Source organism: Carettochelys insculpta, chromosome 2, assembly GCF_033958435.1.
Source record: "Carettochelys insculpta isolate YL-2023 chromosome 2, ASM3395843v1, whole genome shotgun sequence".
Classification (NCBI taxonomy): Eukaryota; Metazoa; Chordata; order Testudines; family Carettochelyidae; genus Carettochelys; species Carettochelys insculpta.
In genome coordinates, this window is record NC_134138.1 from 33,918,324 (window position 1) to 33,945,254 (window position 26,931).

The 26,931-nt window shown below is 42.7% G+C and overlaps 1 protein-coding gene across 3 annotated transcripts in view; it reads left to right on the top strand.

Annotated features, from left to right (window-relative positions):
* The window catches only part of CSMD3 (CUB and Sushi multiple domains 3), a 1,166,921-nt gene that overhangs the window by 1,064,370 nt on the left and 75,620 nt on the right, over positions 1 to 26,931 (top strand). For all 3 annotated transcript variants that reach the window (XM_074985642.1, XM_074985643.1, XM_074985644.1), the window contains 4 exons: positions 7,237 to 7,410; positions 13,215 to 13,388; positions 16,733 to 16,918; positions 23,615 to 23,788. In XM_074985642.1, the coding sequence (XP_074841743.1) occupies positions 7,237 to 7,410; positions 13,215 to 13,388; positions 16,733 to 16,918; positions 23,615 to 23,788 (708 nt within the window). The remainder of the gene's footprint in view (positions 1 to 7,236; positions 7,411 to 13,214; positions 13,389 to 16,732; positions 16,919 to 23,614; positions 23,789 to 26,931) is intronic.

Genomic DNA, 26,931 nt, shown 5'->3' on the forward strand with positions numbered 1-26,931 from the left:
GTGGATTTGCTAGAGCAGGTTCAGCGAAGGGCAACAAAATGATTAAGGGTCTGGAGCACAAGACCTATGAAGATAGGCTGAGGGATTTGGGCTTGTTTAGTTTACAGAAGACAAGACTTAGGAGTGATTTAATAGCAGCCTTCAACTTCCTGAAGGGGAGCTCTAAAAAGGAGGGTGAGAAACTGTTCTCAGTTGTGTCAGATGACAGAACAAGGAGTAATGGTCAGAAGTTGAAGAGGGAAAGGTGTAGGTTAGATATTAGGAAAAACTACTTCACCAGGTGGTTGGTGAAGCATTGGAATGCGTTACCTAGAGAGGTGGTGGATTCTCCATCCCTTGAGGTTTTTAAGTCCCAGCTGGACAAGGTCCTGGCTGGAATGACTTAGTAGGGGTTGATCCTGCTTGAAGCAGGGGGCTCGACTAGATGACCTCCTGAGGTCCCTTCCAGCCGTATGATTATGTGATTCTGTAAATATAGTCATTGCTCCATCAGATCTCACCAGAATGGGGTGTGCCTGATCATTTGCTCAGTTCAACATGTTGTGTGCCAGGCTATATCTAGATTACAGCAATTTGTTTACAGAAGTTTTTGTTGGAAGATATCTTTTGACAAAACTTCTGTTGACAGATTGTGGCCAAAGTGCCTAACAGATTAAAAGAGTGATATGCTCTGTCAACAGAGAGCAGCCAGACTGCCCGGCCACTCTCTCAATAAGACAGACAACTGGAAGCACACCAGACAGAACTGCAGAACATCCAGACAAGCTTTCTGTTGACACATCTCTGGCAAGAAAGGCATTGTGCTTATGAGGAGGAACGTATGACTGTCAACAAAAGTGCTGTATTCTGTCAATTTACTGTCTCCAAAACACCTTGGGAATCTGGACACTCTCCAGGTTTTGTCGACAACATGCCAGTTTTGTCAACAAAGCCTCTAGTGTAGACATAGCCCTATGTATAAAGGGCCAGCAGTTAGTTCAACTGCAGTATATCTTGACACTATGTTAGCTTTCCTTCCTAAGGTGGATAATAACTATTTTTTTCCCAATGGCATATCCAGAGGTCATCAATATAAAGAGCATTAGAAGTACAAAGGGACATATATTTATGCTTTATAGACACTGAGAAAGCATTCGATTGGGTAAAGCATGATGAAATGATACAAATCTTAGAGGAATTGGACAGAGATGGAAGGGAGTTAAGAAATAATTAGGAATATATACTGGGATCAAACAGCAGCTGTAAGAATGGGTGGTGAACTAATTGACTATAGAAAATAAAAAGGGGGGCGTTAGACAGGGTTGTGTTTTTTTGATAGATCTTTTTAATTTGTATAGTGAAAGGATTATGCGAAAAATAGAGGGTCTTCCTGGGTTAAATATTGGTGGATACAACTTAAATAATCTTTGATATGCTGATGATACATTTTTAATTGCAGAAAATGAAAGGGATCTTCAACAATTAGTCAATGTAGTTAATAGGGAAAGTGAGCTGAAGGGACTTAATTTAAACCTTGCAAAAACGGAATCAACAGTAATAACTAAAAGCAAAGTTATGCCAAGGTACAATATAAGTGCGAACGGGATAGTTATGTCAGGTGACTAAATATAAATACTTGGGGTGTTATATCACATCAGATGGTAGGTGTACAGCAGAAGTTAAATACAGAATTGCACAAACGAAGTCAGCATTCCAGAGAATGAGGAATATCCTCACTAACAAGTCATTATCATTAGAAGTTAGGAAAAGAGGTTTGCGACGTTATATTGAGCCAATATTATTTTATGGGTCTGAAGTGTGGACAATCAACAAGCAAATGGAGAAGTCCATTGAAACCGCAGAAATGTGGTTTTTAAGGAGGATGTTACATATTCCATGGAGAGCTAAGATGACGAATGAGTCCGTTTTGATTGAAGCACAGTGTAGGAAATCGTTGCTAGTGAGAACAAGGACAAGAGAATCAAAGTTTATAGGACATGTAATGACGAAATTAGGACTTGAACACCTAGTAATGATGGGGAAATTAGATAGTAAATGGGGTAGGGGTAGGCAGTGAGAGAAATTATGGGATAGTATTACCTCCTCGTTATGGTGCAGAAGCACTGTAAAAATGCTACAAAGTACTCAGAATGGACGGGGTGGAAGGCCATGATCACCTACGCCAGTTGGCATGGCACTTAAGGAAGGAAGGACATATCCAGAGATGTTTAAATGGCTTACGGTATGTGCACATAGCAGCCTTATTTTGAAATAAGTTATTCTAGAAGAGCTCTTCAGAAAGATCTTATTTCAAAATAATGCAGCTACACACTACAGTGCATTTTGAAATAGCACTCCTTTTCTGATTTTTTTCCTTTCATTTTGACAGTCTATATACTAGTTTAGAATATAATGAATTAAAGCCAAGGATTTCATTCTGGCTTGTGTAATGTTGCTTAGTTTGATTTGGTTTGGTTTCCCTCCATTTATTTTATGAAGGAGTGCAAATTTGTAGTTGTGTGGAATTAAGAGAAGGCAATAACTACAATTAGAACTCCAGCCTCTTGGGATAAAAAAATTAGTGAGTGTTTGTTTGTTTTTTTTACAACTGAGATGGATGTGAGGGAGTTTATTCAACTGCATGAAAGAGTGTAGATTTCAACAGTGATCACAAAGGTTCTTTCATCAGAACATGTAGGAACTACATTGAAAGAAGCACTGGAATGAGTTACCTAGGGAGGTGGTAGAATCTCTATCCTTAGAGGTTTTAAAGGCCAGGCTTCAAAAAAGGCCCTGGCTCGGATGATTTAGTTAGGCTTGGTCCTGCTTCGAGCAGGGTTTTGGACTAGATGACTTCCTGAATTCTATTCCAACACTAATCTTCTATGATACTATGACAGCAGTAGAATTGTTTTCATTTGTTTTTTTCTGACTGTAGATCTAGCTCATTTAATTTCTGAAGTCCTACAGTCTAATTTGTCAGTAACCTCTGGTGTTAAATATTTAAGCACTTGTGAATGCACTTGTGAACATGCAAAGCCTGGGGTGCAATCAGGCTATACTATTCATAGAGAAGAACTGATTCAATAAATATGCTTTTCTCCTGTATGATAAATACTTCAAAGCTGGTCATGTTACATTTTTGCATATATTCATGAATTGGAGCCTGGTTCATTTAATAGGAAATGGGAGGGTCTTTGAATTACTAAAAGGTAGAGTGAGAAGAACGGTTGGAGTCAGGAGGAGCTAGACAGGCAGGAACTATGACATTTTTAGGATATTTCAAATCACGGCTAGACTGTGATAAGACTGAGAAAAATTCCAAATTAATTTTCTCTTGCTTCAATTATGCAAACTCCCTGTCTGTGTCTACACCAGAGGGTTTTATCCAAAAAAGTCAGGGCATGTCCAAATTACCGTGGCAACAGCAAATCCACAGATTGCAGCACTTTTGAGGACAACCTTATCCAGCTCTCCCAGGAGGAGGAACATTTCTGTTGACCAATTCTGTTGACAGAAATCCAGTCTGGACATTTCAGGGGGCCATCTGTGGACAAACAGGGCTTCCGGGACACTGGGCAGCCCTGGCTCCTGTGCTTGCGGTTGGCATTTTTGCTCAGAGAGCAGCTGGGCAGTCTGGCCACTCTCTGTCAACAGAATGGATCACTCTTTCAATTTATTTGGCAGTCTTACCATGATCTGTTGACCAAAGGTTTGTCAGTAGATATCTCCTGACAGTAATGTCTGTCAACAGATCATGCTTGCAGTGTTCTAAAGGTTGCACCCTTTTCCTAGATTGGTTTATTTAAAGCTAGGCAGTAAATATGGTTCAACTGCTCTGTTCTCTCTTTGGGCATGGTAGGTTACCATTATTTTGAGCTCTGCAGGTTTTTATTTTGTGTTTGTTCATTTGTTGTTGCTTTTCCTTTCAGGCACTTTCACATGGTTTATTTACCCTCAGCATGTAGCTACCCCACATGACTTATGGATGCATTTTCTTGATTGACGTTAGAGTATAAAATGTTGAGGCAACAAAAAGTAGCTTTCAGGTGGCATAAAGTCTGGTAATCTACCACCTGTTTGATGTGTATTCCTATTGACAGGGAAAGGGAGTTCCCAGTTTAATATCCCCTGATTCCCTGGTAACCTGAAGGCCTAGTAGGTTAGATCTTCTGAGGCCAAGTCTGTAAAGCCTACTAAAACTCAAGATGGTCCCTGAAGCAAACCTTCATAACTGGAGCATGAGAAAATCCAAAAAATGTGACCTGAAACAAATACATAAAATCTAAAATGTAACATTATAAAAAATCCTCATGATATTTAAGCAACCATGTGAGCCCTCACTTAGCATTTTTGAATACTTGGAGTTGGCAATCCTGCACGAGCAAATGCATTATCTCTGCCTATTGCCTGACTTTGTCATTCACTTTAATGACTTCTGTACTGCATTAGACAGGGGGTGAGACTCTGAATGCATCTCAGCTCCCTGAATACCTACTTTAATCTATTGCATATTCAGGTTCTTATCATTTTCGCATCTCAGCATAGCATCTCCAGTAATGCATTAAACAACATAATACCTGTCACATATGGTTCATTCTCACTGTCATCCTTTCTGTAGGGGGCCATGTGCTTGCACCTTCTATGGTCAAAATTCAGGATTGTAGCTATCTTACAGCAGCATAATCAGGGAGGGAGAAACTAACATATATTGCCATTAACCAAGTAGAAAGCAAGTATCTTCCTTTATTTTATTTCAGTGACAAAGCATTTGCTCACCAACTCATCATTTAGTACATATCATTTAATTAAACAGCAAAGATACCTTGAAGTTGCTCACAGTTCTGAACATGTGGATGCATCTGTAGTTCCTTCACCCTTGTTTAGGGAAAGGGAAGATCAGTGTTGATGTTATTGAACTACAAAATGTAGCGAAGCTCGCATATCTGGGGAGCGACATAATGTCTGATCTAGACTGTAAGGAGGAAATAGCAACTAGAATAGCAAAAGCAAGAGCGAGTTTGAAGGTGATGGATAAGATCTAGAAAAGCAAAGCAATTAGCTGAAAAATGAAGCTGAACATCTTGAAAATGTTTGTATTCAGCAACATGCTGTATGGATGTGAGATGGGTGATAACGAAAGATTCAAAAAGAAGAATATTGGCGTTCAAAAGGAGTTGTTATGGAAAGATTCTGAGAATAGGATGGATGCAGAAGGTCACCAGTGAGGAATTATATAGGAAGATACAGCTGAAAGAGAACCTGCTGCAGAAGGTTATAAAATGGAAGCTACAACTATTTGGACATATTTGCAGAATGAACGATGAACGAAAAATCAAGACCCTGGTATTCGGCATAATGGACGGTTTGAATAGGAGAGGCAAGCCCCACAGAGAATGGAAAGATGATGTAGTAGATTGGTGCGAAGCTAGTCTATAGAATCTAAGCCACTCCACACTGGACAGGGAAAGATGGAAGGAAATAGTGAGAGAGGCATCAGACACCAATGGGCGCTGAGCCCACGGTTGATGATGACGATGATGATGAATAGAAAATGTTTCTGATTTGTATAAAATGTACTGAAGGGAAGAAATGAAAGTGTACCTCATGTTAATAAATCTCTGGCACTGGCAGCAATGCCTATGATTAAAGTTGCACAGTGGTTTCTATTATATGATTGCGATTTCAGTTGCTTATAAGTTTGCAAAACTTTAATCATTAAGAGTTTAATTTCCCAGGCCTGAGTTTTTTTAAGCTTTAGCAGAAACAGGTCAGCTATTACCAAGGGAAAAATAGGTGAAAACATTGTTCATGTACAAAGATTTTTGCACACATTGCATTGAGAAGCTCCAGTTCCCTCAAGATTTGTAATTAGAAATGTGTCAGGAGCTATGTCCACACTACAAAAATAAGCAACTTCGAAGTTGAGCATCTACACACACCCTACTTCAAAATCAAACTTCTAAGTAGGGCACTACTCGATTCCCAGGAGTGGAGTAAGGAGTTCAAAGTTGGGTGAACTTCAAAGTTAATAAGTGTAGACTCTCTGCTGGCTACTATGAAGTAGTGCCTAGCTTTGAAGTTAGTTTCCAGTGTAGGCGCACCCAGGGAGTTGCAAAGATTTCAGGAATATGCTTTTTCTCTTCCCATGAAAATTCATCCAGATTTGGTCAAGTTATGAACCTCTGAAAAACTGCATCTCATACATGGTAAATAAACATTCAGTAGAGTTTGGCAGCAAATTGTCCAAAGAGCTGTTTTTAATTATTAATGGTCATGTCTATATCTGAGAAAACTGAGACATAAAAGAAAGCAGTGAACTGATACAAGAAAAGAAAGAGGAGAGAGAACAAATAGATGGAAGAAAATAGGAAGGTGGTATTTTGCATCTTGGTTCCATGTCAATGAACAGTAGAGACGATGAAAATTTTCTGATCAAATGTTTTCCTAATGGACAGTGCTGGTTTGTCAACATCAAAACTTTATCTGGAGGCTTGTTGATTTAGACAATATTTCACTTAGAAGATGAAAAAAAATCAGGAATGTAAAAATTGAAAGTTTCAGCCTTACAATAAAATGTTTGAATTGTAATTCCAAAGTGAGTTTGTTTATACATTTAATAAGCTTCTATTATATTATGAATTAGGGAATGATAATAATAGTTCTCCTTATTATCAAAATTGTAATATTGATTGACCAGAAACATGCTTTTTTCAGAAATTTCATTCCATGAGGAATATTTGATTTTTTTTTTGTTTTTATACAATTTTAAGTTGAACAGAAATTCAGAGGTTTGACAGACTATAATTTTAGTTAAAGCCTCCGCTTTTCCTGATTTTCTTAAGAGTGCATATTTGTCCAAATACATCGAAGTCACTGGTGTTAATCCAGGACGAATATAGCCTTAGTTGTTGCTGTTGCTGTTGTTGCTGTTGAAGGGAATAGATGCCTCGACTTGACAGTTTGGAATGCAAATTTGATGGTTCAAATACCACTTAATGTCTTACTTTGATTTTGTTTTCTAATTATTGCAGTTTATTGTATGTCTGAATGAAATAACAGGATTCTTGTTTTTGTAGGCTTCCACATTATAATTTGAATGAAGTCAGCTATGGAAATTGAAATGTTAAATCATGTTAAATATTTTTTTAATTTAAAGAAGTAGATTGTTTGTCCATAGGAGAGATATTAAATATTATCAGATATATTCTGATCATAATACATTTTGATTTTATTAATGTAATTTTACAATTTCAGCTGGCCACTGTGGTATTCCTGATCTCATGGTCAATGGACAAGTGATTGGTGAGAATTATGGGTACAGAGACACAGTTGTATATCAGTGTAGCCCTGGTTTTCGCTTGATTGGTTCTTCTGTACGAATATGCCAACAAGATCATAATTGGTCTGGTCAGCTTCCATCCTGTGTGCGTAAGTAAGCATGGAAAAACCTATCTTATTTGTGTGATTATGTGTACTGCTTACGTTAAGCTATTTGGCAAACACCCAAAGGTTTCAAAGGTGGTTTAAGGCCCTATTTTAGAAGGCAGCCCCAGTTTACTTTTTAAAAAGACACCTGTAGATCCTAGGCACCTAATTCCTTTTGCAATCAATATGAGGCAGGTATCTAGGAGCTTTTGAAAACTCCACCTTTTGTTTATTTATATCTTTAGGTCCCCAGATATCCTTGAAACTCTTGCCCCTCAGAGACTGTCTCACTAAATATCAATGACTGACTAATGAGCCTAAGTGTCTGTGTCATCTTTGACAATGCTTTTGAAGATTTTACCTCACAGTTGTTATGTGTGTTTACTACTGAGCCATAGAAAATATTAAATTAGATCACAAATTATATCATCCACATTAAAGACTGAAATGTTCACATCAACAAATTTGTTTCATTTCCACTGAGATTTTACTAATTTTTAAGCAATGATATATTATCAAAATGTATTCACCTTTGCCACAATATGGCTACGTCTACATGTGTATGCTACATCGATGAATAACATCTACACGTCCTCCAGGGCTGGTGCCGTCGACGTTCAACGTCGATGTTGAGCAGCACCACATTGAAGTAGGTGCTGCGGGGGAGCGTCTACACGTCAAAGCTGCACACATCGAAATAAGGGTGCCAGGAACAGCTGCAGACAGGGTCACAGGGCGGACTAGCACTTCTGGGGCAACAGCTAGCCGCTCCCTTAAAGAGCCCCTCCCAGACACACTCAGCCTGCACAGCACGCGGTCTGCAGAGCCATACGCACGCACACCTTGGTGAAGCAGTTATGGACCCCGAGCAGCAGCAGCAGCAGCAACAGCAGCAAGAGGTCCACCCAGCCGCCCCTGCAGGAGCAGTGCTCGCCCTGCTCAATGCTATGCAGAAGGCAGCTGATCACCTTTTCTTCGTGGAAGAGGAGCTGCCCGCATGGGAGGAGGAAGCAACCCCAGACCCTGCTGCCCCCTGCCCCCCCAGCCCCACTGCACATGCCGCCAGCTGTGGAGCTACCCCACGAGCACCGGCTGGTGGGAGCGGCTGGTGCTCGGCGAGTGGGACGACGACCGCTGGCTCCAGAACTTTTGTATGAGCCGGCAGACATTTCTGGAGCTCTGCCAGTGGCTCACCCTCGCACTGAGGCACCAAGACACTGCCATGCAGTGTGCCCTCAGCGTGGAGAAACGGGTCGGCATCACTGTCTGGAAGCTGGCCACTCCAGACAGCTACTGATCCATGGGGCAGCAGTTTGGCGTCGGCAAGGCCACCATCGGGGCCGTCCTCTTGGAGGTAAGAGGACCCACGGGGAGGGGGAGGCAGCCCTGGGGGTGGAGGGGAGCCCTGGGAGGGGAGGAGAGGGGAGCCCTGGGGGTGGAGGGCCAGACACACCCTGCACACCCCTCATTGGTGCTCTCCCATGTCCTTCCCCTGCAGGTCATCCACGCCATCAACTCCCTGCTCCTCCACAGGCTCGTGTGGCTTGGGGACCCGGATGCCGCCATCGTGGGGTTTGCCACCCTGGGCTTCCCAAATTGCTTCGGGGCTCTGGATGGGACCCATATCCCCATCCGTGCCCCGGAGCACAGTGGAGGACGCTTCTTGAACAGGAAGGGCTACCATTCAGTGGTCCTCCAGGCCTTGGTGGACAGCCGGGGCCGCTTCCTGGACGTTTATGTTGGCTGGCCTGGCAGCACACATGATGCCCGGGTATTCCGGAATTTGGGCCTGTGCCGCTGGCTGGAGGCGGGGACCTACATCCCCCAGCGGGAGATCCCTGTGGGGGACACCACCATGCCCCTCTGCGTCGTCATGGAAGCGGCGTACCCCCTCCGGCCCTGGCTCATGCACGCTTACACGGGCCATCTGTCAGCCAGCCAGAAGCGCTTCAATATGCACCTGAACCACGCGCGCCAGGTGGTTGAGCACACATTTGGCCGTCTCAAAGGGCGCTGGAGGTGTCTCCTCACCCACCTTGATGCGGGGCCCACCAACATCCCCCAGATTGTGGGCACGTGCAGCTCCCTCCACAACCTGGTGGAAAGCAAGGGGGAGGCATTCTTTCAGGGCTGGGCTGTGGAGGCTGGCAGGGCTGATGTGCAGCCACCCACTGCCCCCAGTCGCCAGGTGGACCCTGAGGTGATCCGGGTCCAGGACGCCCTGTGGGCCCATTTCGTTCAGGCCGCAGGCTGAATGCTGGCAGGTCCCCCACTGCACCCCCCACATCCTCCACAACACTCCCTGCCCCTACACCCACACCACAGAGCACCCAAGAGCACACCCCCACCACTTTTCTTGCAAATAAAAAGAGACCTGTTGTTCGTGAAACCACAAAACATTGAATTCTTATTATTATATTATTACAACAAATATAAATATTATATATTATATGGATAACCAAAAAACAGTGAAACACAAGGAAGGGGAGAACTATTTAGATGGGGGGGGCAGGTATCATAACATAACAGGGGTCTAATACAAACTATATACAACACAAGTAAAAGGGGATATGTACAAAGGGGGAGGAGGGGCCACGTCCTGGGCCCCACACCCCCTAATGTCCAGCGCTGGGGGTGGGCGTCCACTCCCTCACCTTGGCCTCAGCCCTGGCCGGGGCTGGCTGGGGGCCGAGCAGACCGGCAGATATGGCCGGTGGGTGTCAGCAGGCCCCAGGTCCCCCTTGGTGGATGGCCCCTTGGTGGCAAATGGTGGTGGGACGGCGGGTGGAGCAGCGGGTGGAGCGGTGGGTGGAGCAGGCAGGGCGGGCAGAGCAGCAGCCGGCGCGGCATTGGGGGCCAGGTAGTCTGTGATGCGCTCAAAAGTGCGCATAAAGGCCCCCCATGCCTCCTGGCACCAGGCCAGCGCCCGCTCCTGCATATAGAGGTGCCGCTCATCCACCCGCAGGTGCTGCTCTGAGACCTCCAGCTGCCGCTGGAGGATCGCCAGCAGCTGGGGGTCTGTCGCCATCCGAGGGTGGTGCTGGGTCTGCCGTCGTCCCCGCCCTGGGGCTGGTTGGTGCTCCGCCAAGGGGCTGGCCTGCAGTGATGGCTCCAGTGGGCTCTCCAGGACCACTGACACCTCGCCGGCGCTCTCCGGTCCCTCCAATGGTGCAGCTGCGGAACATGGCGGGGGGGGGAAGAAGAGTGGAGACAGCCGTCAGTGTGGGACCCGAGCTGTGGCCCTTGTCCCCCCACCCCTCTGCTTCTGGTTCCCCATCCCCGTCCCTGGGAGATGCTGATGATGATGATGGGTGTCCCACCCCCTCCCCGCGGGGGACCCTAGGTTCCAATCCCCCCATCCCCAGGGATGGGGCATGGCACTGTCATGCTGGGGGGGCAGGGGCTGATGCACTCTTCTGAGGGACATGCCACTGCTGTCCTTGGGGCCATGGTCATCTGGGCATGTGGAGGGCCCTGGTCATGTCTGTTGCCCTCGCCCCTCAACCCCGGGGGTGTGCACCGGGGGGGGTGCATACCTGATGGTCCACTCCCATGGTCGGGGGACACCCTGTGGGTGGACGCCCTGCTAGAGCTCCGGGATGGGATGGCGATCCGGAGCCCCCCGTCGCTGGAGGAAGATTCCCCCTCCTCCTCCTCCTCTGACATCCCAGGGGTGTGCTCCTGGGGTGGCCCCTGGGGTGCGGGGCTTGCCTCCGGGGCCTGCTGGGGCTTGTTGGCCGAGATGTCAAGAGTGGCTGGCAGGGAGGAGGTGTTCCGGGGGCCCGGGATGGACCTGAGCTCCCTGTAAAAGGGGCAAGTGACGGGGACGGACCCAGATCAGCTGGCCGCATCCTGGGACCGGGCGTAACCCTGCCGCAGCTCCTTAACCTTACTCCTGATGTGGTCAGGAGTGCGGGCAGGGTGACCCCAGGCTGCCAGACCCTTGGCCAGCCGAGCGAATGCATCCGCGTTCCACTTCTTGCTCCCCATTACCTGGAGCACCTCCTCCTCGCTCCAGAGCCCCAGCAGGTCCTGGAGCTCAGCCTCCATCCAGGAGGGGCCCCGCTGCCTCTTCCCTGTCTGGCTGCCAGCCTGGGAGCCCTGGCTCCCCTTGGGGGGGGTGCCCTGGGTGTGCTTAGGGGGCTGGCGGGCGGCCATCGCAGTGGGGGGGGGTTTCTCTGGGCTGCAGGGAGGCGTGCAGGCAGGCCGTGTGGCTGTGCTGCCGCCTGCACGCTCTCTCAGCTTCCTGCACAGGAAGGCAGGGGGTGGGGAGCTTTAAGGGGCCGCTGCACGCGGCGACCATCGAGCTCAGGGCCTGGAGAGAGCGTCTCTCAACCCCTCAGCTGATGGCCGCCATGGCGGACCCTGCTATTTCGATGTTGCGGGACACGGATGTCGTTCAATGTCGAAGTAGGGCGCTATTCCCATCTCCTCATGAGGATAGCAACTTCGACGTCTCGCCACCTTACGTCGATGTCAACTTCGAAATAGCGCTCGCCATGTGTAGCCGTGGCGGGCGCTATTTCGAAGTTGGCGCGGCTACTTTGAAGTAGCCGGCACGTGTAGACGCGGCTTATAAGCCTGTTCTATCATTTTTAGTAAAAGAGGGTTATAGTGAAAAAGAGAGGGAGATAAAAAAGATACTCTCTTCATTTAGTAAGAATTCTTTCTTCTGAGATAGTTTGTCCCTTCTACACATGTATATATGAAAAGCAATCGTAGACATGCCAATTATGTTTCATGATTCCAATTAAATTGATATTACAGTATTACAGGGATACCCTATTTTGTACATCTGAAAGTTTATAATAGAAACTCCTGGCCATAAAAACTTCAACTAATCACAAATGAACCAGTTGTGCTGTTATCCCCTTACCTTAGTTGCTAATTTGTCATTTAATTTACGTATGATAGTGGTTTCAGAAAATAATAGTTTATAGTATAAAGTACACACACACACACAAACATACCTCATTGTTTAGTTCATGTTATTAATTACTCATCAATGGATTAATGCCTTTGCTCCTTTCTTTAAAGATAGAAATAAGTATTGCATAATAGGGAACAAGTTTATTTGTCAATTATCTGTAAAACAATTATGAGACATAGTTAAATAGGAATTTCCTAATCACTGGGTTAACATCAACAGCAGCGCTTAAAAATAATTGCTCCTTGGTTATTGCTAGCAGCAAAGAAGGTGAACATAGTTTCTTTCTCTGCAACCAATTGTGGAAGCTGTTTTGTTGAACATGGATTTGTGCAGTACCATACTTCAGAAAAGAACAAGAAGCTTGACTAAAGCATTGCTGCAATGAAAGACAGACCATTAAGAACTGTAATCCAGAACATTACAAACGATTTTACAAGTGTCATTACTGTACATTCGTAGCTTAAAAATAGACAAAATATGGTTTTCACTTTCATCCATTTTTATTAATGTGCTTCTATAGTACTGCATGTTTGGATTTAATGATCATGGCAATTTGACATTAGAAATGCAGTGTGCTGTATGTTTAGGCACCATGGACAAATCTTTTATTGTTAGTCTTTTGTACCATACCTTCCTAACTGAAGTGCCATTGAGGGGAAAAAATTAGAATTTTGACCAACAGTTATTAATGTTATCCCACAAAAGCTGATTCAGTCCCCAATAAGATCAAACGAGCTCTTTAAGTACCTCTGCGGGGCACTCAGCACCTCACATGATCTGTCCTTTAGATGTCTACTAAGTAATTATCTCTATTGCATGGTGCCCTGAAAAGTGGTAATGGCAAGTTCCTAACTCCTGTATTTTTTCCTAATGTTAGCTGTTAGCTGCGGTCATCCTGGTAGTCCAATTTATGGGAGAACAAGTGGAAACGGCTTCAACTTCAATGATGTTGTGACTTTCTCTTGCAATACTGGGTATGTTATGCAAGGGCCAACAAAAGCACAGTGCCAGGCAAACAGGCAATGGAGCCATCCACCACCAATATGTAAAGGTATGGTTATAGTTCTTACAGACCTTGAGGTTACTTTGAATATGAAAAAAATGAAAAAAGAGATAAGCAAAGCATATATGTTTAAAAATCGTGATAGGAGTTCTTAATAGGGAATTAGAGAAAAAAAACACACTTTTTGTACATCTCTTAGTTTGCTGTTTGCATTTCACTCAGACTGAACTATGAACTAAAGTGGGCAGTTTCATTTTAATTCCTTGTTTTTTTATTTTAAGGTTTTAATTCATTAGCAAAATTCTGAGCATGAAACAGAAAGAGGTCTTTACTGAAATTAAAACTAAAATGGAAAAATGAAAACATTCTATGAAAAACCTTTTACAATAAAGTCTAAATTTGAACTGTTTTACACACTGATATCTTCTTAAACCTATTTTCATGTTTGTTTATTCTATTATGGACTTTTGTGGAAGTAACTTTTTAAACCCTAAATTTCATTGCAGTAGATTTTAGAACCTTTTCTTTTTTTACAAATGAATTTATATTTGGACTCATATGTCCATTCACAAGTCAGGTTAGGCACCTAAATCCATATTCATGCACTTAAATAAAAGCAATCTGTGTATAAGACATAATTCCATTTACCAGGCCCACCAGCAGCTGGGGATGGGGGCAGGAGAGGAAAGTTGCTCCAGGGGTCGGTGTTTCAAAGGGCCCCTTTCAAGTGCTTCAACAGCTGATCCAGTAAAACTGATCCAGTGTGGATCCAATAAAATGTAGAACATTATAGCCTGGTTTTCTTGGGGCAGTCCTTTTGCTACTGATCACATGCTTGACAGCAGTGTCTTTTGAAATGAATGTATTGATACACAGAAAGATTTAATTTGAAGATTTAAAAATATTTTTTAAAAATTGTCTTCCCTTAGAAAATACATAGTTCTCCAGAAATCATGATTTCATCCAAGCAGAAATAATGTCAAAGAGCTATTCTGCAGCTGAGTCAACATCACTCAGGCTTCCTGAAATTTCTTTTAAACTTTGGGTTGGTAGGATGATACAGAATGTTAGCTTGTATACTGTACTTAAATTTATCTTATTTAACTAATTTCTCTCTGTGCCTTGAGCCCGAGTGGAAAACTGTTTACAAAACTTTATTTTTGAATGTTTTTGAATGTTTTCTTTGTAGTTAAGACATTATTATTCTTTTCTAGTACAAAATAAAAAAACTCCTCTTGTGTGCAAAGAACAGCAAGTATATTTGACCTGCAGCCCGACAATAATTATCTTGGTGTGCTTGTATTTCCACAATAATGTACCATACTCTGTGTTATTGCCTGTAGGGATTAGAGGCTTGATAAATATATCTTTCACAGTGATTTATGAAAACTTTCAACACAACCAGGAAATCTTAAATTGTCCATAGAATACAACAGAGTATAAGAGAACTAAATAAGTGGTCTTGTTGAGGTACAGCAAGGCTGTGGCCAACTAGCCCCTCCTTTCAGAGGGGGCATGGTAACACGGCACTTCAGCAGATGCTAATGAAGCACTGCCATGAATATGCAGCACATCACTAGCATAATTGCAGCCTCATGCTTCGAAAGTGCCATGTTCAAAAGGCATGCTGCACATGTAGCTAGAGGCATTTTGAAAGGACCCCTGATTTCAAAAGCCTCTTCTTCCCAAAATAGAAATTGAGCCCAGAAACCTCCTCTACCCTCCCAACCTACCTACTTAAATAAAAGGCTTGGTTGAATACGTATCTTGCCTCAGAGGTTAATAATGTTAGGCCAGAAGAAGAAATAGTATGCCAATGCCTTATTCCCTCCAACGAAAGTGCTTGATTTATATCAGCACAAGTAAATATTGGAGAGCAAGAGCATCAAAGCAAATTCTGACTTTCATAATGGTATTAAAATAGCCCTAAAATAGCCAGTATGCAAAATATTTCAGGTTGTGCAAGTAAGAGTCAGTGCCCTGAATTGTACCTAGAAATAGATTATTAGGATTTCCAATCTACAGAGTATTGCAGAGCCATGGGTCTCATGCAATTATATAGACAGATAATTAGCTGGGCAATACTAGTCTTCATGGGCTGTAGTATACACATTGCCTTCCATGATAACTTCATGAATTCTGCAATATAATGGCCTTCTCCTGCAGGTGACAAGCATGGAGAAACATGATGAGTGTTTGTATCCAAAATGAACGGTTACAACCTCCTAACCAGAGGCAGTTGAAAAAAAAATCGTAATTACTCCTTTTGCTCCTTTAAAGTAGGAATCTAGGAGAAGATGAGGATCCAAAAGAACTAACCAGTTTGTTCCCATAATTAACAACAGCTCCTTTCAGTGAAAGGTGGAAATAGATAGACAGGCTATCTATATCTATCTTTCACCCGTAAGCTAGCCAATGGGAGAGACCAGCTAGAAAGGTGTATGATAAGATTACCTCTCTGATAAAGAAGAGGAGGTGCTGAAATTTGGGCAGCATGAAAATACCTAGCTCTGTTAATAATTGTAAATGATGAGTCATCTCCTAGTGTGGCTTTAGCCAGGAGCTGAGGAGTAGGAGAAAGTGATGTTATCCTTCTCATGTTTGTCACAGTGATTAGAGTGTTTAGATAGATGGCTGCTGTCTCGCAGAAAGGAGGAAAAAAAGGATCTGAAGAGGGGTTTCGCACCTTTCAAGAAAGTGCTCAAACCACTGAGCTGTGGGATGATTGTGGGGCTCCCTGCTTCACAGTAGATAACCAATGAAAGACAAATTAAAGCATGCAAACTGGTCTCTGTGCCTTCCAGACCTCTCAGATATATATCCTAACAATGGCCTACAGGAACATTTTCCAATCTTCTGTGACCTATTGACTATTTAAATATTTGCCCACAGTCACTGGGCAAGAGGAGGAAAATGACTCTGCTTTAATCACTGGTTAAAAAGCTACAAGTTGGGCACCAGTGCCTTCTCAGTCTCCTCCAGATGACTTTTGAATGAAGCCAATCTGTTAAACCATTTATGATCATGCCTCCTGGATGAGGCCTTACACGTGACTTGTTAGGCCAAATGCCTGTCTTGTCCTGGTTTGGGAAGCACTAGGATTTATGTGAGAGAAAAGCAATCTGATGCCTAAAGTGAGGAGGCATTGCTCATTCCCAGAGACAGATGTGCCAAAGTGCACTTTCCCCGGAAAAACGTAGGCATCGAGTGAATTTATCTGCCTTCAGTGGTTCAGTAGGAAATTTGCACATTGTAGTGGTCCCCAAAGTAGGATTTAGAATCCTTTCTTATCTCCAGACTCAGTGAAGTGATTACATATTTGTTTATAAAATGATATATTGTACTGGTGTAACCTAAAACTGAATTTCAAAATATTTTATCACTCTTTTCAGTGGTCAACTGTTCTGATCCTGGAATCCCTGCAAATTCCATACGAGAAAGTAAAATAGAACATGGAAATTTCACCTATGGAACAGTGGTGTTTTATGACTGCAATCCGGGACATTTTTTATTTGGATCTTCAGTTTTAGTCTGTCAACCAAATGGTCACTGGGATAAACCACTACCTGAATGTATTAGTAAGTAGATAATGAGTATTTTAAAAGAACTGGGTCATATATTTTATTATGTTTTACATTGATTTTGCAGCCTACAGCATGTATACATCTAAAATACCCACCTGGGGAAGTGAAGAAACAGAGTGACAGTAATCAGAAATCACCTGCTACAGGACACATCCACCAAGAAAAATAACAGAACACCCCTGGTTATATACAGCCTAGTTAAACCCCTCCACCATATCCTGGAAACTGATCCCTCACTCTCACAAACCTTGGAAGGAAGGCCAGTCCCCCCACAATCTGAAGCAAATACTCAACAGCAGCCAACACTGCACCACAGAACCCAGGAACTTATCCGTGCAACAAATCCCATTGCCAATCCACGTACCTGTACAAGTATCACCATCATACGACATATGCATGTAGGCCACAAATACCCCAAAAGTTACTTGAGTAAAAGTACAGCTGCTTTGCGGGGAAAGTACTTAAGTACAAGTCACCTGTGTCCCTCTAGGAAACTACTCAAGTAAAAGCATACACTCACAAATTACATATAGATTGTAATCAAGTATCCAGAAGTGGATGCAAAATCGCTTTTACTTAAGTAACTGGTTGGGTGCTTTTCCCACCTTTGATTTTGTGCCAGCAATGCCCTTCTACCATATATATTGACCAAAACGGACAGTCTCTGCACCAAAGAATAAAATGACACAGATCAGACATCAAGAAAGGTAACCTGCACAAACCAGTAGAACGCTTTAACCTCCAGGGACACTCACCAATATATTTAAAAGTAGCCACCCTTCTACAAAAATATTTCAGAACCAGATTACAAAGAGAAACAGCAGAGCTGTAATTCATTTGCAAGTTTAAGGCCGTGTCTACACTAGCATGCAAATGGCCATTTTGAAGTTTACTAATGAAGCGCTGAAATGCATATTCAGCGCTTCATTAGCATGTGGGCGGCCACGGCACTTCGAAATTGATGTGGCTCGCCACCGCACGGCTCGTCCCGACGGGGTTCCTTTTCGAAAGGACCCCGGCTATTTCGAAGTCCCCTTATTCCTATCTGCTCATAGGAATAAGGGGACTTCGAAGTAGCCGGGGTCCTTTCGAAAAGCAACCCCGTCTGGATGAGCCACGCGGCGGCGAGCTGAGTCAATTTCGAAGTGCTGCAGGTGCCCGCATGCTAATGAGGCACTGAATATGTATTTCAGCGCTTCATTAGTAAACTCGAAGTTTTGGGCTAGTGCAGATGTAGCCTAATAGACTCAAATTAGGATGGAATAAGAATTTAGAATCTTTAGTTATCTACAAAGGCATTTTTTTTCTTCTCTTGTTATTCACACCTCCCCATCAGCTGCTGGGTGTAAGCCACATCCATGCTTATTGAATTGACTTCATTACGTGTGCATGTGCATGTGCGTGTGTGTGTGTGTGTAAACAGATAGGGTGTGTCTACACTACCTTCCCACTTCAAAGAGGATTGCAAGTAGGGTGTCAGGAGATTATTAATGAAGTGCTGCGCTGCATATGCAGCACTTCATTAAGCTAATTCTCCCTCGCGGCAACTCCAAAATGTTAAACTTCGAAGTGCCAGCTCACGTGTAGCCGCAGCTAACCCTCTGGTACTTTGAAGATCCTGGGTAACTTCAAAGTCCCTTTACTCCTCAAAATGTGATGAGATTCCAGCAAAAAACATTACTTGAATGGCATATTTGTCAAAAACAACCATTAGAAATCCAAAACCATCAAAATTAAAGGTATGTGTAAAAGAAAGCCAAGCATATAAAAGCATGGTAATACACAGTTAGAGCACTGATCGCCTTTACTGTGTCTTCATAGTGATACCCTGAGGGAAAAAGAATCCTGGGAACTCTGAAAGAACCTTACATTTTCACAATAAGCAGTTTCATCTCATCAGAAACCACATAATTAAAATGTCTTACTCTTAATCATCTTCTAATTTGACCTTCTTTACATACATACACAATCCACAGACAGGATTCATGTTATGGCTGGTTGATTAAAAATAGCATACTAATGACAATTTTCATTAGAGACTCGAACTTACACAGTGCTGAGCATTCTTATCTAGAAAATACATAAGCTCATGCTTAATTTTCACACAGAAGTCAATGACAAAAGTTAAGTGCATGCTTAAATGATTTGCTGTACTGAGGCCAGAACTCAAAGGCACTTTGCAGAAAACATATGCTAGCTATTATACAAACGTGACTGTATCTATAAATGCAAAACTACGAGGCAGAGATCATTAAACTCTAATATTAATTAAAAAGACCTAACGTTATTGAGTAATCTTCACAGTTAGCATCAGACATGTACAATACATATTCCACCAATGTTCCTTATATACCATTTCAAGGCCAAGAAACTTTGTCTTCTTCAGCTTTGTTATGTCTTCAGTCATAGTCTGAATACTTCTCTTCAAGCCCTTCTGGATAAAAAATGATGAAGGGAAAATGGGAGGGTGGATGTGGCAGTTCATTATATTAGTACAATGGCTACTCTATTATCATGGTATTTGCAACTATAAGCCATGGTTTCCAATAAGCAGTTAGAAAAATATCTTTGATTTGCCATGACAATGCATCGCGCAAAATACAGCGAAAGGAGCAAAGAGGGGAGATGAAAGGCAAGAATCATTATGGGGAGAGGGACAGAGAGATAGCTGTGTTAATCTGTATTCTATCAAAACAAAACAGCAGTCATGTAGCGCTTTCAAGACTAACAAAACAATTTATTATATGATGAGCTTTCATGGGACAGACCCACTTCTTCAAAGGAATTAAGAGAGAAGAATTAGGTGGTTTGGATGCTTTAGCACTGTGCATTTTCCTAAGTGCAATGTTTGGTCCCCTTCAAAGTCCAACCTTCATGCTAAATTCTCTTTTTTTTTGTTTGTTTGTTTTAACAGACCCTTTTTAATAACTGCAAGTTCTTGTAAGGCTATATACCCTTAAATGCAACATTTTTTTCTCTGATACATGAATATAACACAAATTAAACCTTGAAAATGTGCCCCATTTCAAATTCCAACAGACTTTTTTATTTATTTTCAGTACTGCAGGGCAAGCTTTTATTTCTTTGATGTACATAATCTATGTGTCTACTGTTCTACATAGCAGTACATAAGGAACTTTTTTTCTCTTTAATATACTCTTTTAAACATATGCCTCTTGGGCTAAACAGGATTACTTTCCCATTATTTTTGTAAAACTTTCTAATACATATTAGACTGCTGAAGCAGTTTCAGCTGCTCTACCAGGATTTAAAATGCACCCCTTTATAAACTACAATTTTTAACCAATTTCTACAAATGCTTCTTACAAGATCTTGCCATAGGTGTGTATAAGAGAAGAGTATGAGAAAAAATGCCTGTTACTTACTATGGATTTTTACTTTTTGCTGTCTGCAATTTAATTACGTAATATCAGCTTGCACCTCCTTTTCTGCATTATTACAAAACAAAACAGATACCAAAACAAAAAGCAGTCAAGTAGCACTTTAAAGACTAGCAAAATAGTTTATTAGGTGAGCTTTCATGGGACAGAACCACTTCTTCAGACCATATCCAGACCAGAACAGACTCAATATTTAAGGCACAGAGAACCAAAAACAGTAAGCAAGGAGGACAAATCAGAAAAAGATAATGAAGGTGAGCAAATCAGAGAGTGGAGGGGTGGGGGGGAAGGTCAAGAATTAGATTGAGCCAAGTAACAGAGAAGAAGCTATGCTAGTCTATACACTATCAAAACAAAAAGCAGTCAAGTAGCACTTTAAAGACTAGCAAAATAGTTTATGAGGTGAGCTTTGGTCTGAAGAAGTGGGTCTGTCCCACGAAAGCTCACCTCATAAACTATTTTGCTAGTCTTTAAAGTGCTACTTGACTGCTTTTTGTTTAGATTGAGCCAAGTATGGAGACGAGCCCCTATAGTGACTCAGAAAGTTCCCATCACGATTTAAACCATGTGTTAATGTGCCGAATTTGAATATAAAAGCCAGCTCGGCTGTTTCCCTTTCCAGAACGGTGCGATAATTCTTCTTCAGTAACACGCATGCCTTTAGGTCATTGACAGAATGCCCCATTCCATTAAAATGTTGACTAACTGCTTTGTGGATCTGGAGTGTTTTGATGTCTGGTTTGTGCCCATTGATCCTTTATCTAAAGGAGTTAGAAGTCTGTCCAATATACAAAGCGTCCGGGCATTGTTGGCACGTGATGGCATATATGATGTTAGTAGAAGAGCATGAGAAAGTGCCCGTGATTCTGTGAGTAACCTGGTTAGGTCCAGTGATGGTATTTCCAGAGAAGATATGTGGACAAAGTTGGCAGCAGGCTTTGTTGCAGGGAAGGTTCCAGGACTGGTATTCCTGGGGTATAGACTGTGGCTGTTAGTGAGGATCCTCATGAGGTTGGGAGGTTGTCTGTATGAGAGAACAGGGCCTTCTGGAGTGTGGCATCCTGATTAAGGATAGGTTGTAGGTCTTTAATAATTCGTTGCAGTGGTCTGAGTTGGGGGCTGTAGGTGATGACCAGTGGTGTTCTGTTCTTGGCTTTTTTGGGACAATCTTAGAGTAGCTGGTCTCTGCGTATTCATCTGGCCCTGTCAATTTGTTTTTTTACTTCTCCTGGTGGGTAATTCAGGTTTATGAATATTTGGTAAAGTTCTTGTAGGTTTTGGTCTCTGTCAGTTGGATCAGAGCAAATGCGATTGTACCTAAGAGCTTGACTGTAAACAATGGATATCATCACGTGTGCAGGATGGAAACTAGAAGGGTGTAGATAAGTATAGCGATCAGTAGGGTTTCGGTACAGTGTGGTACTGATCAGGCCATCCTTGATTAGTACTGTAGTGTCCAGGAAATGTATCTCTTGCATGTTGTAATCGAGGCATAAGTTGATGGTGGGGTGTAGATTGTTAAAGTCTCTGTGGAATTCTTCTAGAGCCTCTGTACCATGGGTCCAAATCATAAAGATGTCATCAATGTATCTTAAGTAGAGGAGTGGTAATAACAGCAGTCGTGTAACACTTTGAAGACTAATAAAACAATTTATTAGGTGATGAGCTTTTGTGGGGCAGACTCACTTCTTCAGATCCGGAAATAATGGCTATTTCCAGATCTGAAGAAGTGGGTCTACCCCACAAAAGCTCATCACCTAGTAAATGATTTTGTTAGTACTTGAAGTGCTTTTTTGTTTTGTGAAGATAAAGAGTAGCACAGCTACCTCTCTGTGCGTTATTACAGTTTGGCTGTGGCCATATTACCCCTCCCTTTCGGAGGCCGCATATTCTTGAGGCAGTTCAGAATATGCTAATGAAGTGCTGACATGAATATGCAGTGCCTCATTAGCATAATAGCAGCTACATGCAATTTGAAACTTTTGCTTTTGGAAAACAGCTGTGTAGCCAGGGCCTTTTGAAAGCCCCATTTTCCTAAAAAGGAACAAAGGGCTTTCAAAGTCAGGGGGGCTTTCCTAAGGCCCCGGCTACATGGGCAGCATGTGTTCTGAAAGTGGCACTTTTTGAATCACGTGTGACCATCATTATGCTAATAAGGCACTGCATATTCATGTCAGCTCCTTGTTGTCATCTTCTGAACAGCCTCATTAAGGTGCCCCTCCTGAAAGGGAGTGGTAGTGTGGCCACAGCCTCTGAGTTTGCTTTTAGTATTGTAAATGAAGTTGAACTTTGGTTAAGTACACTGTTAGTAGTTCATGCATCACACACCCTAAAGGTGTAAGGTTAAAAACTTCTGACTCAGTTTTAAGAAGGAGTTAATTCAGCCTTGAAGGAAAAGTACTTATGTGTAAATTGGATTTCCTAAGGCCCTGATCTAAAGCTCCTACGGAGACCCATTGCTTCAAAGGAGATAGGATGGGAAAGGGAGGAGGAAAGGTTGGAGTTGTCAAAGGATGTTCCTATCTTTTCAATTCCCAGATGCAGTGAGAGCTCACCGAGAAATTGTACCTAACTCAGGCATAACTGCTTCACAAGCTTCCCCTGGGACTCCACATTGTACCTAACAAGACAGGCCGTAGCCTTCAAGGCACAAAAGGGTTTTCATATTGCAAACTGTGTGGGCCTGATGTCTGGTCATTGTAAGCACGTATTAGTAAATTAAGAGGTAGTGCAGGAGCTCAGGGGAAAAGCCTTTGCCTTAATTCTAGCCCCTAAAAGGAACTTCATGTAAGTGTTGTGAGCCCTGTTTGTGTGTTAGTGGATGTAGACCACAATGTATATGCATATGTAATCCATGACCTAGCAGTAACACCTATATGTAATCTCCCTCTGCATCTTAATAGAATAGTTCAACTCTGAATAAATATGTAGATGTAGATAGCAATAAACATTTATGCTGAGACCAGCCCCAACATATATGTATAGTGTAGATGTATAATTACCCTAAATGCCTGTACCTTAAGGCTGATTTCAGTAGACATGTTAAAAGCACATTGCCATTATTTCTGCATAATATACATCTGTGCTTTCAAGAGACTGTGCTGTCTGTTTCACTGCATTTATCAGAATTTGGTTCTTAATATATTTTTCATATTTAATGAATTGATATTAAAGAATCCAGCTTTTTGCATGAGATGTAAGTATAAAATATGGGGATTCTAATAGTGAACGCTAGAAGTTTGTTCGGTGACTATAATATGTCTTTTTCTTCAATAATTATGTATTGTAGTGATTGACTGTGGCCATCCTGGCATTCCTCCTAACGCAATCTTGTCTGGGGAGAAGTATACATTTGGCTCTATAGTTCATTATACCTGCACGGGAAGGCGATCACTATTAGGCCCGTCATCTCGCACATGTCAATTAAATGGACATTGGAGTGGATCTCTGCCTCATTGCTCAGGTACCACTTTTGATGTATATGAATGTGCTCGTGAAAGTATTTTAAACATACATAAGTTTTGGTGGGAGCATATCTGCTTTTATATTTAATTGAAAAATAAAAGTTAATTAAAATGTGATATTGTTAAAATTTCCAAGATTTTACAAGAAAAAACAGTGGGAAAAACTGAACTTAGTTAACAGCATTTATTATGAAGGGGAATTACATGCTCAATGGGAATGGGAAAAGTGGCCATTTGGCTTTGAACATACATATTTTTATTATCTCCACATTGCCGGTAAAAATAATGGTGCATTGTTATTTCCTCAAGACAATGATTTCATTTTTATATAATTTTAAGCGTTGACTGGTGATTTGGTCTCACAGCCCTCAAGTTAAGTCAAAAATATATATTATATCTGCCCTTATATTAAAGCCCCAAGTACTCTAACTCATTTCAAGCCTCAGATAATTTTATGGTCTTGCATGGTAATTAGTTGAATCATCTTGAACTGAAATGGGCCCAGATCACAAAAATTACATTCCACATTTTGAACAAACCCAAGCTGAAGAGTATTTCAGTCCAGGAATTGTTTTTCTTTCTTTCTTTCTTTCTTTCTTTCTTTCTTTCTTCTGTTGGCATCTATAGGTTTACTGGACCAGACCAAACACACAAAGTACAGGGTCTTTGAGCCAATGAGTTGTAGTTCAAGTCCATTTCTCATTTTGTCAAAGTTTTACATCTCTGTAGATATATGCCATTGTTTTTTTTCCCCCTCCTTGGCAACATCATGCTTCCACCACATAACCTACAGCAATCAGTATTTTGCTCATGGAGCATTTTCAGATCTGTATTGCTTTGACTATAGGAAGTCAGCTGTTTTAATGGTCAGGAAGTAGGAAGAAGTCATGGACCATATTCTCTTTTGGGTTCTGTCTACATAGGAAATGATGTGTGATTCTGACCTTCTAGAATTTGCTCCCATTCTAATCTCATGAGCGGATGAGATCCTTCACTACAGCCTATGGCTTTTTAATAATCTTTATTTTTTCCCTTCTTTTTCTTTCTGCAGTGTTTTAAGATTGCTTCTTCTTCATTTTAGCTACTCTAATAATGTATATTTGTACAGCACCTAGAACAATGTGGCCCTGATTCAACTGAGGTCTCTATTATTAATATAATAGAAGTAAGAAATCATTTTGTTAAATTCCAAAAGTGGGCATGACCACAAATAGAATGGGCATGTCACACCAGATGTGAAATTGTTTGCTTACTTTTCCTGAATCATCATAATAATGATGTAATCCATCAAGCAACAATTATTTGCATTGAGTCAGGGTTTAGTTTTGAAGGTAATCCTGGTCTTAGGGCATTCTACAGGCAGGGGTGAATAAGGATACTCGCTGATGTGATTATCATGCTGTATCAACTCCTTTGCTTCCATAAATCTTCCACTATCAGCATAAAAAAAGTTCTTCATAATTTTTTATAGTTTTCTACCTAATTTCGCCCAGGACATAGTCTCATTGAAATCAATAGGAGCTTCACCATAAACTCCAGATCTGGGTTCCTTAATGTAATGTTCCCTCTAATGTTTTTCCAACCATGCATGGAATAATTTTATGTGCATTAAGTCATTTGCAAACATGCACCATGAATAGAAATAACAAAAAATAAAAAACAAAACAACAACAACAACAACAACAAAACTTAGCTGTGGACACTCTGCTAATCAGCTGGGTGGCATTTAAATCTCTCCTGAATAGCTGAAGATGTGCACACCCTGCAAGGCACACTGTGGCTACATCTAAACTAACAAGTTCTTTTGAAAAAGCCAGCCCTTTTTCAAAAGAACTTGTGGAGCATCTACGTGCAAAATGTGTTCTTTCGAAAGTAAATTGAAAGATGACTGTGCTTCTTTTGTAAGCTCTCTTCCACTCCTGGATCAGGAACAGCACTTTCTTTCAAAATAATCTTTCAAAAAAAGCCTGTGTAGATGCTCCACTGAGCTTTGTTTCAAAAGAGAGGTGCCAGCCAGCTGGAGCATGGAGATGCCCTGGCCAGCACTCTTAGAGCTTTGTGCTCCCTGTGTCCAAACACATTACAGATACAGGGAGCCCTGGAAACCCTGTGGCAGGAGGCTGAGAGCATGAAGGTGGAAGGGAGATGACCCTCCAGCACCACACCTTCAAAGCCTCCTGCTGCAATGCTCAATCACATGATGTCTGACAGCCAGCCACCCCATGACCCCCAGGGACCCCCAGAGATCCCCTGAGGAGCCAGAAGAAGGGTCCCAGAAGCCTGCCTTGGACATGAAAAGGAGGGCCTCATCTTGGACCCAGCCTGAGCTCTGGGACCTCTGGGAGGAGAAGGAGGTCTTGCAGCCTACAGCTGTGAAGAGGCAGAACACCTCATGCCTGAGGCCACACTACCCGGACCTGGGAGCAAACTTGCTCCAAGGTAAAAGAACTACTCCAGGGGTATGTCTGGGCCAGGAACTCCTGCAGATGCTGGGGGCAGGGCTGGCCACCTGCCCCTTTTATAGGGAGCTGCATGGCTTCCTCGCTGGCAAGGACAGCTCCTCACCCTGCACCATCCTTGACATGGTAGCTGAGGATCCCCCTGCCACACTGAAGGGGGAGTCAAGCCCCGAAGGGGACCAGGCTGGACCGAACTAGGCAATGGAACCAGAGACAGAGTCCAAGGCCCCATCCGAGGATGAGTCAACTGAGAGAACCCTGGTCATCACCATCCCTTCGGGGTCATCCAGCAAGTTGACCTCCAATTGGGCATCCCTGGACATCCTCCTGGTACCCTCTGGTAAATGCCTGGCATGTCACACATCCTGGGGGAAGCATCCACCCCTGCCACAGCTGGAAGCATGCCAGCCACATGGATAATGGCCTGATCCTAGACACCCTGCTGAGAAGTGTGCCCCTGGCACACGGGCACACCCAGCGATGACACTCAATGCTTGCCTTCATGGACAGCACAGCAAGTCACACACATGTAGTGAGGGAGCTAGGCCAGGCCAGGCTAGGCCTGACTCACTTGCTGCCTTTGCAGGCACTCCTGTTTGCCCTAACCCCCCTCCCCCCGTTGCCTTCTAGCCCATTCTCTGGGCACGGGGGAACAGGGGAGCCCGTAGTAGTCAGCCCCATCC